This window comes from Phascolarctos cinereus, unplaced genomic scaffold (genome assembly GCF_003287225.1).
Source record: "Phascolarctos cinereus isolate Bilbo 61053 unplaced genomic scaffold, phaCin_HiC Scaffold_1;HRSCAF=81, whole genome shotgun sequence".
Classification (NCBI taxonomy): Eukaryota; Metazoa; Chordata; class Mammalia; order Diprotodontia; family Phascolarctidae; genus Phascolarctos; species Phascolarctos cinereus.
In genome coordinates this window covers 14,892,992-14,906,449 of record NW_027555514.1, presented here as the reverse complement: position 1 = coordinate 14,906,449, position 13,458 = coordinate 14,892,992, and the positions used below count along the sequence as shown (strand labels likewise).

General features: G+C 41.1%; 1 protein-coding gene across 9 annotated transcripts in view; it reads left to right on the top strand.

The window, feature by feature from the left end:
* Positions 1–13,458, top strand: part of IGF2BP3 (insulin like growth factor 2 mRNA binding protein 3) — a 100,645-nt gene that overhangs the window by 22,091 nt on the left and 65,096 nt on the right. For all 9 annotated transcript variants that reach the window (XM_020993225.2, XM_078150833.1, XM_020993221.2 and 6 more), the window contains exon 3: positions 10,771–10,819. In XM_020993225.2, coding sequence (XP_020848884.1) covers positions 10,771–10,819 — 49 coding nt within the window. The remainder of the gene's footprint in view (positions 1–10,770; positions 10,820–13,458) is intronic.

Here is a 13,458-nt window from a genome sequence, read left to right as displayed (position 1 = left end):
ATTGATCTTGTGAAAGACCTCTAAAGACCTCCGGTTCTTGGCTCAGTTTCCCTTATGTTTCCAATTGTAAGGCAAGAAGCTTTCTCAAGTTTTCCTTCTGATATCAGAGGCTTAAGACTGCCTTTATACTATGTACACACCCTACCAAAGACTATGAAGATTTGGGGCAGCTTAGACACCCCCACCCTTCCAGCTGGAAGAAAGACATAGATCAGTGGGGTGGGGGGTGGGGTGGAAAGCTTTCAGCTTGGACACATACTTAAAGCTTCGCAGCTGCTGAGCCAAGTGAAGATTACGGTGACTTACTAATTTAGCTATTAAGCTAAACATACGCCCTATTGCAGAGCTTTAAAAGATTTATTTTTTTTTGCAAAATAACAAAATAATTTTGCAAAATATTGAAGCTAAATCCAAATCCCCTGAAAGATTCATTTGTCCCATTCTTTCACTCTCCACCTCACAAGATGTAACAAATTAAGCTTTACTTACTGGTGTTCCACATGGCTGGGTTTCAGATCTTTTCGAACAAGTTATTTTGTAGAAATATTAGAACAATTTTGGAGCAGTGATAACAAAGGTATCTTAAATTAAAATGTTTCCGATCACTACAGATTGTGTGCTACTGACAGCTCATTTGACCCTTCGGAACTCTCTATCTTAAATTCTTACCCACTGTGGGTCATTGTGGTTTGGACACTATCCTACATGGATTTCCAATTTTTGGAGAAACAGGAGATGAAGGTCCAAAAAATCCCTGTGACTTTAATGGACATTTATATGACCATTATCTCATTAAAGTCTCAGTAATCCTAGGAGGTCCTCCTTGCTATTATTCCTGTTTTACAGGTGAGGAAATTGAGACTAACAGAGGTGACTTGCTCACAGCCTGGTAGCTAGTAAGGTTCTCAGGGCAGAATTCTCACTCAGGTCTTTTTGGCTCTGAGGACAATGGTGGAATTGCATGCTTTTCCATTTAATATGATTTTTTCCCCATTGGCATTTGGGGTAGTCCAATGCTAATCCAATCTCTTATATGGGATGCCTAATTTAGTGTTTAATAATCCCAGACCTCAAAACCCCGTGAGAGGCTCAGGAGATGAAGTGTCTTGCAAATCACACACCATGTAGAGGTATATCAGAAGCAGGATTTAAACTCATGTTTGTCTTCCTGACTCTAATCATAATCAAGCCCTCTGTCTATTGAGCAAAACACAGAATGGCTTCTAGTCAGGCACTGGAAAAGCTCAGACTATGCCAGATCTCTGATTTTGGTGCTGGGGGTGGGGGTATCACTTAGAGTAGATTTAGTGAGGGTAGGTTCATTCTGGGACTCAATTTCCTCATCAGTAACATGAGGGGGTTGGATTACTTAACCTCTGGAGTCTCTTCCACTTTTATATCAAGGATTCTGTTATCTTAAAATAAAATATGAAATGCTTTATTTCATAAAAATGAGCCTGCCAGATAGCACTTAGGGCACAAATATGATCGTGCATGTAAAGTGCTTTGCAGGATTTTTCTAGAAACACCAGTTGTTGATGCTAGAAAGAGGGCTAGGTCAACACCTAGACATTATGGATGGCTTACTGGCATTTTGATTTAGAAACCTATAGGTACCAGGGTGGAGCCCAAGGCCTGCCAATTTTCAAAAGCTGCTTTGAAAAGCTTTAACTTGGAGAGACTTAAATGTTTTCTTTAACAGTTGGGGATAAAGAGAGTGCAGCAGTTAAATTTTCTCCCCTCCAGATTTTAAAAGTACATTAAGTAGGCTTGTTGCTCTCCCTGTCGTGAATGGTCATAATTATGTGGTTTTAGTCTAATTGTAAGCTTGAAGAATAGTTAACTGCTGCCTTGGAGCAAGCCGCCTTATCTAGGTGCAGATTTTTAAGTGTTTTTTTTTTTACAGTAATAAGAAAACTCCCTACCTTGAGGGCTCCTTGTGGCTTTTTTGTAGGTAGCATCCTATGAAGTTCTACTGTAATTGTTCAGTTGAAAAAACCCAACTGTCCTTGGCCTGATTCTAGGGAAAGAGAAAGTAAGGCTGAGTTACTGAACTGTCCCAGAAACACAGGAACTCAATTATGTGCTGACACTTCCTGGGGATGGGAGGGAGGGGGGCGGTTCGGGTTTGTAGACGTCCTTAAGTCTTGCCCACCTAGGTGAAGGGATTTGCCCAAAAGCCTGTAGGAGAGTAGTATCAGAGGCAAGATTTGACCTCTCCTGGCTCCTTTGATTTCCAAGCTGCGTTCTCTTATTCCACTGACTAACAAAAGAAGTGAATCTTTTCCAAGACTTCACCAAAAAATGCACTTAGCAGTGGTTCTCAACCTGGGCTCCGTGAGTTTGTCTTTGAAACTATTTTTGATAGCCATATTTCAGTATAATTGATTTTCTTTAGAATCTTCTGTATTTTGTTTATGCCTTTAAAAATATGGTTCTGAAAAGGGATCCAGGGGCTTTACCAGACTGACCAGGGAGTTTGAAACCCTTCTTTGAGAGAGCTGTGGGCAGCACACGGTGCTGTAGAGAGAGAACCGTGCATTTGAGTCCTAAGACCTGCCTTCAAAGCTCAGCGCTGCTGCATATTAGCGGTGTGGCTTACCGTCTCCCTCCCTCTCCCCAGCTCCCCAGTTTCCTCATCTGTAAAGTGAAGGGGTTGGGTGGGATGTACCTCTCAGATCCTTTTCTGCTCTTAATCAAATATCCAGATCTAATTTCCAAACGTGTTCAAAGGGAGGAATCTTGGCATCTGTGCCTCCAGACCCAGGGAATAACTGTGGTTGTTATCACACAGCCTGGGTAGCTGGCCCCCTGCTTTTGGCTTTCATTTCATGCTGGAGGGGGCTGGGCTGTAACTTTGAAGAGCTATCCAGCCTGAGCTGGAGTGGGTGTGGGGGTAGGGGAGAAATGAAATGGGCTTATACAAAGCCAGACAAAGAGGTGAGTTGGTGGAGGGCTCAAAAGGCCAGGTGGAAGGATTGGGATGGAGTCCTTGACCACCGCCACTCTAGCTTATTCTCCTGCCAGGGACCAATCGCTTGAATGCCGGGAGCTGGGGATTTGTTTTTTCTAAGAAATGCTTATTTTCCTCTTGTGAGCTATTATATTCTCTTGCATGCTTTATCCTGCCAGATTGTGTGTGGAGTGTTTAAAAAATTGAACAAATAAGCCTTGTGAGCAGTAGAACTTGAGTGCTCAGAAACAAATCAGAACGGGGGGAGGGGGTTAGGCTAGGCTGCTCCATTTTCCGAACCTTTATGTGATGGGAGTCTCAGTACTTGGAGTGTTGTCACTATGTCACTTTTCAAATATTACTTGCCCCAAATCTAATTCTAGGGAGCTTTCTTGGCTAAGCATCACACCTGTTGAATGCTCATGTGAAATCTTACTGGCTTGGCAGCCCCAGACATACTTGGCAGCCCACATCTATATGTTTCAGTACATACATTATCTCATTTGATCCTTAAAATCCTGTGAAGCAAGTACTATTGTCCTAATTTTCGAGATGAGAAAACAGAAACTGAGAAGGGCTAAGTGACTTGCCCATAGCCACACAGCTCTGCTGCAAGACCAGCTCTTTAGGCTACTATGTTGCTCTAATCCAGTGACAAAATGGTTGTTGTTTGTGTTTTCTCCAATGCCATTGCCTTAGTCCTCTTAGGAAATCCTTTCCTTCGTGGACTGATGGCTGTAATGTTTTAATAATCCCAAAGCAAGTATGAATTCTTTTCAACAAACATGAAAAACACCCTGTGCCTTGGGTAAAAATAAGCTATTTCAGTAACTTGAGAATCTCTTTGACAAATCGAACTTCATTCCGAGCTAGCCAAGAGTAAACTAGATTGGATTTGAGAGCAGCTACTATCTTAATAACTGGTTTCAAATGGTGGTAAACCCTGTGGGGGGACTTCTGTTTTGTGATCTGTACAAACCTCAAGGTTTTTGTTTTTTAATATGGGAGGAAAAGTGAGAACAATAGCTATTTTCCCAAATGTGTCTGAAGCCTCTATGAATAGTCTATTGTAGAATAAAGCTTTGGGCTTTTTTCCTCCCTGAGACTGCTCTCCTTCTACTAAATCATTGCGACTTAAGCCCAGAAGATGTGCCTGCTCTTTTTTTTTTTTTGAAAACCTGCAAAAGGTCTTATTAAGCAGCTCATTTAAACGGCAGGGCCTGCCGCTAATGTTAAACAGTGTGGGTTCCTGCCATGGATTGCAACATTTGTGATTTTATGAAATAGTTGCAGGAACTTTTTTGTTGGAAGGCTACATTTTCAGAAGCTTAAGACCTAGGACAAAGAGTGGAGTCAACTCTCTTGTTCAGGGATGGACGGCGTAGTCTGTGAATAACTCAATTCAGCAAGTATTCATAGGGCTTTTATAGGTCCCCAGCAGTGGCACAGAAAAAGAAACATTGTCTGCCAATGAGCTGACAACCTATTTGGTAGACAACTTACCCATGAGAAATGAGGCGGCACCATTAAACTGCCCCAGAGGCAAGCGTAGTTCTAGAGCTGGAAGCGGCCTTAGAAACCATCTTACCCCTCCCTCTTGGGTTACAGATGAGGAAGCTGAGGCCCCACGAAATACAGTGACTTGTTCAGCTGATAAGTAACAAAGGCAGCATTTGAACCCGGAGCTAGGAATCTAAAGCCAATGTTTTTCCCCAACACCAGGCTTTTCTCATAGTCATTGCCAGTTCTTGACCTTGAACTCAGAGGCTGGTTGGAGATGCCAGACAGTACTTGTGCCATAACAGGTACACTACAGAGTCATATAGGAGCCTTGAAAAAGCAAACACTGAATGAGAAGAACATTGTGTGCATAATCAGGAAGGCTTCCTGGATGAGATGATTTTTTTTTTTTAATCTGGGTCTTGGTGGGGGTGGGGGGGGCAGGGGAAGGCCTGGAAAAAGAGATATTATCAGGTGGCATGCATGAGGGAGCAAAACCACCAGCCTGCAGCTCAAAGGTCTAAGTGACTGGGATTTCTTAGAAACATTAAAATTCAATAGTAATTTTGCAAATGCGGTTGGTGGCCTTAATGTGGATAATCTTTTGAATAACTCCGGCAGAAGCGCAGCTGCCTGCCCTTCTCAGTTGCCTCCATTCTAATAATAAGTATGGGGAAAACTTAGCATGATCTGTCATTTAATTTCAATATTAATCATGCTCTACATGGATTATGATGAATGTGCTTACTTCATGTATTTCAACGATAGATTGTTAAACTTGACAGCATGGCACATCTGGTGTGAGGCCATGACCTTAAGCAAGTCTCATCACCTGAGGGTTCTAATCTGTGAAATCAAAAATGTTGGCCTAGATGACGACAATGATGATGATAAAAACTGATGCTAATAGAGAGTTTTAAGGTTTGCAAAAACCCCTTTCTTTTCATTAGCTTATTTGATCTGCACAATGCTCTTTGAGGTAAGTACTGCAGGTACTAAATTCTGCTTTATTAATTTTTAGAAAATGTTTTCTTTATGTCTTTTGTCTTTGCAATAATTTCAAACCCTCTCCCCTCCCCCCCCCATTCGGCCATTTAAGGGACTCAGCTTGGAGCAGGGGACAGTGTGTGGGATTAGGAGTTAGAAAACCTTGGGCAGGTCACTTCCTTTATTGTAGGTGTCTGTTTCTTAGCTGTAAAAATGATCGAGTTGAATTAGATGGCCATTCTTTCCTATTCTCTAAACCTGTGACTCTATTTCCTTGTGAAGAAAGAGAAAAAAAGTTCTGTGTGTCCCCATTTTATAAATAAGGAAACTAAAGCAGTAGGAGGATAAGATAACTGACATTGATATCAGCTATACAGCAGGCAATCATAAATTTACAAATGAGGAAATGGAAATATGGAAGCTAAGTGACTTGACTGGGATCACACAGGAAATAGGTAGAAAAGCCAACATTCCAATCTGAGTCTTCCACCTCCAAGTTGAATACCCTTTCACCTTGTTTTTTAACAAGTGCAATGCTCTTCACACCTTCATTTGATCTGTATGTTAGCAGCTCTTGAAAGTTGCACTATGGGCAATAATGCCATTGTAACGATTTCTCTTTACTGTCTGATACACAAAGTATCTTATGTCTTTCACGTGTGCTTATGGAAAATGCCTTGCGTCCAAAAAACTTAAGGTTACAAATTATACTTTTGTGGCTAAATTTAGCCCTCATCCCTAAGTAATAGTCATGTGAAAATGCCGGTTTTGAGCTGAGATGAAGCCTTGCTTTCCAGTGGCTCTCCTTAGAGACCCAAACCTCTAAAACCTAACTGTCTACAACGGACTAGCTGGTGGCCCCTTTGGACAGAAGTTTTGGGCTTATGTCGCCACCTGGTGTCCTGCATAGGAAAGCATTAGACCCAAAGCCTCTTTCCTACCCCTCACTGAGAGCTTTGAGAGAAACCTGGAGCAAGAATTCTCGTTCTTTGCATCCTGCACTCCTCTGGGCAGTCTGGTGAAGCCTATGGACTCATTCTTTGAATAATATTTTTAGATGCATATACTTACAAAGGAAACTAATCATACTGAAATTTAGTTAGAAAAATTAAGAAACAAAAGTTCATGGAGCCCAGATTAAAGACCTCTGCCTGAAAGATAACCTAGTACAGCTTCATTTTAGAGGTAAAATAATTGAGTCAGAGAAAAAGAAAAATGACGACTTTGTCCAGGTAGTTTGCATCTGGGGAGCACCCACGGGGCTTTCCCCTTGCTCAGCTCATTGAATTTTAGTGAAGGCATCCCTGTTGTGGGGATCACTTCAGTCAGGGGAGATGAGGGCCAGTCGGAGGAGGAGGTGAAGCTAGAAATGTCTGGCATGGTACCCTAGCATATTGGCTGAAAGAGGAGAGGTAAATAGTAGGTAAAAAAAATTATTAAATTACCCAGATTTCAACAAAAACAGACTCCTCTCCTAGATAACTGAGTTGGTTATAGCTAGAAAATTTACTTCGCTCTTTCCAGAGAGTGAAATATACCCAAGTAAAGTACTTAATTCACTTTTTCAACAAGCCCTGGCTGTTTTAGAAATGGCCATTTGACGTTTTTGCCATTAGAATCTTAGTTTGACTGAATCTTGGCAGTGAGGAACTTGTCAAAATTAAAGTGCTTTTTTTCCTTAGGAAAAATTTACCTAATTATTACACTCTTCTTAATAAACTAGGATTTGTGACTTTTGTCTTCATTTTCCTGGTGCTTAGCACAGTTCCTGGCACTTCAAATAGAATTTGATGGTTTAAGTTTGCATTTACCTTACATTTCAACAAAGAAATGGGCTCCATTGTGGATTTTTGAAGTGAAAGTAGGGGAGTTTGGCTTTTACCACCTTTGAATCACTTTTCAGTCAGTCAAGTATTTATTAAGTACTTACTTTGTGCCTGGAGCTGTGCTAAATGCTGGAAACATAAAGAAAAAAAAACCCCAGCATAAATAATCCTTGTCCTCAAGGAGTTTACATTCTAATGGAGAAAACTACGTGGGTAGAAATAAAAATAGACATAGACATTCTCCCTAGATGGAAGGTAACCTAGGGAGAGGCAGCAGCACTGGTATTGAGCGGAGCCTTCCTATGCTTTAGACTTGCTCTGATTTCTGTTTTTCTGTTATGGACCTAAGACAATGAATCTCCTATTTCTAAGTTCTATAGAAACTAAGAGATTAGCCTAGTACCCAGGCCTCTGAGATTTAGGTAGACAAGGACAATCCTACCCACCAGTCTGTAGATCCATAGTTGATAAGATGAAGCCCACTATGAAAGAAGGCACCAAATTATTTTTGCTTAACTTGTAAAAGGGACAGCATTGTGTGTGTGTGTGTGTGTGTGGTTTATATCCCATATATAAGGTGTATTTCAACCTAATGGCTATTTCATGCAAAAGTATTCTCATTGCATAGTTAAAAAACAAACAAAAAACCCCAACAACTAACTAATCTTAGAGCAAGAGCCAAGTAGTAATATGAGTATTTTATTTGAAGCATTTTAGTTATTCTAGAAAGAAAATTCTTCATCTGGGTACATTTTTCAAAACATGTATCATGGTGACAGTTTTGTGTCCATGCCTTTTGCATTGGAAGTTGGGTTTTCTTTTAAATACCAATAAACATTTTCTACTGGTAATATGTGAATTGAATTTTTTTAAAAAATGTCATTAAATATTTTATCTACCAATCATATTCTTAAATATTGTAGAAGGCCAATTTGGGGGAGATTTTGTTTTCTCACTCCCCATATATTGGATGCTGTTTTAGCCTGGCTAGCAGGAAAATGGGCAAGTGCCAAATAGCCACTGGATTGAGAAGAGACGGGGAAATCTTTCAGAGGAGATCTGACTGAGAAACCCTGGGCTCTGTAGCTGGAGATCTGCTGGAGTCCTGGTGTTCCCCAATTTACATTATAGATATTCCTAGAGATATGTAAATGTCTCTCTCTCTCTCTGTCTCTCTCTCTCTGTCTCTCTCTCTCTCAAGACACTGAGGGCATTTCCCATTTAAAAGAAAATTGAGTGCTGACTACTTCAGGAAAGTAAAGCCTCCTTTTGTTAAGGATGTGACATGTCGGCCCCATCCATTCCCTAACACCTTGCTCCAGTTTACTTGAATTATAAATTCAGATTTTTGTGTACCCAAGTTTCTTCCAATTGGGGACTCCTAGATAGTCCCAGTAGGTTGCTCCGTGCTTTCCTTCCCTGGACATTTATCAAAGGATTCTTTCTTCTTTTGTTAATCAGATCCCAAACGCTTTGCTTTAAGAAATAGCAATAACATTTTTTTTAAATGGGCCTGACTTGCTAGAAACACAATTCTAGTTGCCTGTGACAACATTGAAATCCATATATTGGCCCTGGATTGTTTCAAAGCAAGAATCTTTTCTCAGTGACTTAAAATTTGAAATGTGTATGTTTACTCTGGCCATGTGTTCCTCTTTCCTTCTTTAATAGGCTGTCTTTGGAAGTTATATCGTTTCAAATCTGATTTCCTAATAAAGTAAGGTAAATCCTGTAGCGTCTCCCTTCCCAGCCCCCCCAATACCTCTTTTTAGTGCTAGTTTCTGTACAGGCTTCTTTAGAATTCCTCAAGGCATCTGGGGTCAGTGTTTTCGGGGGGGGGGTGAAACAGTGGGGGCGAAGCAGGAGGGAGGACACAAAGGAATTCATTTTGAATCTAGGCTGAACACAACTACTGTTGGCTGCAGTCTGACCAAACCAAAATTTTATTTACAAGATAACCAATCGCCTAAAAAGTGATAGACCTATCTGGTGTTCAGGAGAAGGAGAGGTTTCATGAATTTAGGGAGACAGGGAAGAATCCTGGATTTGGATCCTCTGGAAGGGACCTCAGAAGTAGCTAGTTAAAATCCTGTATTTTTACAGAAGAGGCAGAAGCCCAGAGGTGCAATTTAATTTTGCCTCAGATTGCCCTTCAGATCGGAGGGCTGAGTATCTGGCTTGACACCTGATGAATATTTAGATCCAGTTGAGAACCCAACGAATTTTTCTCAGTGAATTGAGTTCTTCCTCCATTATTCTAGTTCTAGCACCCTGTCTTTCCCACAATTGCTTTGCCTGGACTTATCGGTGCATAGATTGTATCGTTCCCCCACTTCCCAGTGTAGAAACTTCTTGAAGGTGAAGATTTACTTTTTTTTTTCTTTGCACTTTTGTATCTCCATACCTCCCTCCATGCCTGACAAAGAGTTGGCACTTGGTCAATGTTGAACTAAGAACTCATTGAGTTCTTTTTAAAAATAGATTTTATTTGTTAATATCTTTTATTTTTACATTACCTAAAATTTTCCCTGTATCCCTCCTCCTTGCCAGAGAACCGCTTCTTGTTACAAACAATTATTGAAATTGACCTTCGGATTGGATCCCTCCATTTCTTAGAGTATTTGCTTTGCCTCTGGAAGCATTTCGATATTTGTGTGTCTGGGTATGGAGTGATACCTCTACTTAGAAAGGAAGTACTCCCAGAGGGCAGGCAGCATTTGGTTTCGCTTTTTTGCCTTTGTATTCCCAGTGCTTGGCACCATAGCTTGTCTGATAAATAGGAATGGGTTATTAAAATGTTGACTTGAGTTGAAGTGCTCTTTGTGATGAGTCCAGTAAGGGGAGGCTGACCATGTTTGTTGGCTTGCTGATCTGGAATTTAGAGGATTTTAATATCTAGCCCTTTTGAAAACCAGGTTGAGTTGGGGTGAAGGGCAAAAGGAGTTTATAGACTCTGGCTTTGCCTTGAGATGCAAAACTCCCCCATGGACATTTCGGTACTTGAAGGATAGATGATTGCTTCATTCTGGGCTATTCCTCCTTCCTCCTCTTTCCTCCTCCCCTCCTTTACCACTCAAACCAGAGGTGTCTGCTCTGGGGCCAACCTCAGAGCCAGTGTGCGTTCCTCTGGCATAGTCTGGGGCACCTCTGTGTCACTTATTATAGGAGGACTAGCATAGAAGCAAATCATATCTTTAGGAAAAGGCAAATTTTCTTTTGAATCCTTTCTCTTGTGTTCTTACTTGGTCACTCATTTTAGAAATACTTTTGAAGTATTGTACCAACCTTGGAAGAAATTCTTCTCTTAAATGTTATGACTGTGGCATCATCATATATATCCCTCTCTTTCCTCTCCTTTGGCCTCATTTCTGGTCTGTGAATTTTTCTTCAATTGGGAAGACATTGTTATTTTTAATGGAAGATGTGACACTGTCATTTCCAAATGGGAAATTTGCATATATTTTCCCACCCATCCCCTAATTCTTTTCTTTTATTTCCCTCCAGGAGCCGTAAGATCCAGATCCGAAACATCCCACCTCATCTTCAATGGGAGGTAAGGATTCCTACATTTAAAATAAAGTTGTTACTATTGATTTTTTTTTATAAGTCTTCCTGAGTCCCTCTCTTTGCTCACCCTCATCCCTGATACTCCCCTGGCTTCCTGCATTTGCTGGAGCCCATATACACCTCATTCTACTCTTGGGGAGTGGCCATGGGTGGGGGGCCCTTATGGTGCAAGAGAAGAAGCTAGTTATTTGCTGCCTTGGTTTCTTTGGGTTGTGTGTTTAAAAAAAATATATTGCAATGGGTTTCTTGGGTGAATGCTAACCCCTTGGTGTTTTCTGGTTCCTTAACCAAAGGGCTTGCCCATGCCAACTCTTCCTGGCTAGAGTTCAGTCATCTTCTTTAAATCCAAATTTCCGTGCTTGGTAAAACCCTTTAAAAAATCAAACTTAAAGAGGAGACATGAGTATCTTCCAAATATTTGTCTATTTGGTTTTGTCCCTGAATGATGGCATTCGGCTAAGTGTGTGTTTTAGAGAGATCATGGTTAGCCCAAGTTTGAATGAGATTCTATGCCCCTAGAAGCTTCTGAAGTCTGATTGGGATATCGCAAGTGGGACATGATGACTTGACGAGCCCCAAGCAAAGAAGGCTGTGGTGGAAAGTTGGGTTATGGTTTTGTGTGGCCCTTTTACATAATGGAAACTGAGAATAATTCATCTCCTTTTCCTTTTAACAAAAGAACACATAACACACCCAACCCTTGGCTATTTCTTTCTGAATATTTCTAAATGTGTTTTAGAAATTTTTTAATGCATTTTTCCCTTTCAAAGGCCATTTGATAACTGGCCATGTAAGGTTTTCAGATGGGGACTTTTTTTTGGCACAAAATTTTGTGTTTAACACAACACACTGAAAACTCCTGTGCATTCTCTTCTTGCGCTCCCTTTAAGTCTGCCACAAGGGGTGAGAAGGGGGCCCACCCATTATCCTGGAGGCTTTCCTCCATTTCCTTTGACATTACAAACATAAGAATTTACAATGAGCCACCACTGCCTTTAAGAGGGGCAGTTGATTATTGGTAATCTTTGTATGAAAAGACCAATCAGTCCTTGGGAAGAGAGAAGATTTTTATTTGGTCATTACGTAGAGGTTGAGGATGCCTGTCGAGGGGCTCCTGCTAAGTTTTCCCCTATTTTAGCATTTGTTTGGGGAATAGATCTCTAGGGCCAATGAGATAGACTCCAAGTTCAAGGTCAATATAGAGAAGTTACTGGTTTTTCTATCTTCACTGCAAGACAAACCCAAGGATTCAGGTTCAAAAACTCCTGGGTTAGTCTGGTTTAGCTGTAAATAAGACCACCTAATAGGAATATCCTTTAGAAGTCAGTGGGTTATCTAAATGCAGCTGCCGCCCATTACCTGTGAAGTTATACATTTGAAAAGCCTCCTTGGGAACCAGCTTGAGATTCCAGGTTAGGCTGCATTTTTTTTTTAACTTACCAAGAGGCATTAAAATGTAACCTTCTTTTGAATTTGAGAGAATTCACATCTGATGCTGTCAGGAAGCAAGTTTCCCAGATTTGACAGAGAATAATGCTTCCTGCTGCTCTGCATTTTTGCATTTGAAACTTTCCGCTCCTCTGGAGACACACCTTAGCATTGATTTTATTACACCATTTTGTCCTGACTCTTACCTACCCATCCCTTCCTCACCCTGCATGATGATAGCAGTACACATGGTGGGGTGCACAGAACATGTTACCTTAGATTTCCATTGCAGTCTCAACAATCCAATGAGGTTATTATTATCCCCAATTTAGAGAAGAGGAAACTGAGGCTTAGAAGTGAAGTGACTTGCCTGAGATGTCCCAAGCAAGGGCCAGAGCCAGGATTCAAGCCCATACCTTTCTGACTGCCAACTTTGCCTCTTAAGAAGAGGGGAGACTCTCACCAGAGGCTAGAATGTTGAGCTCTCACTCCTGGACAATGACAGTCTCCTCCTGGCCCACTCATTCAATGTTAACTGTTCCAAAGGGTTTTTTATAACAATCGTTTTCTTCTTTTGCAATATCTCTTTCAGCTGTATCAGGAAAAGAATGTCCCTATTTTCTAAATTGGCTGAACTGAGGCACAGAGAATTGAACTTACTTAATTGAACTTACTTATCTCATCTTGGTCAAGTCATAAGCAGCCCCAGAGAGTGGGATGTGGGACTCCTAACTTCCAGTCCATAGTTTAAAAAAAAAAAACTACCCATGAAAATGCTGGTCTTGAATAGTAATCAACCATAAAAAAATATTTATCAAGTATGTACTTGGTATAGGTCACTGTCTCAGAGGAAATAATTCCTAGAACACACCATTCCAAGGGGAAGGGGGCTTTCCTGTTCTGCTTCAGTCCCTTGGAAAGCCATTTTCCTAGCCTTTGCCCAAAAAGCTAAAAGAGTCTAGAAGCCCCACGTGTGGCATTCCTCATCAGTGAGGTGACTGAGCCCAGTGTAGGGATGCCTATATATTCCTATAGAATGTTGGCTGCTCTGCCGAGTTTAAAAAAGCCTTCGTCTCCCCTTACCTCTGGTTCCATTCCATAATAGGCTAGGGAACAGGGTCCTTTAATGTGTCCTTAGCAGAGCTTGAGTTTCCTCCCTCCCTCCTTCCCCCTCCCCATTTTTGGAGCGACTTTTCA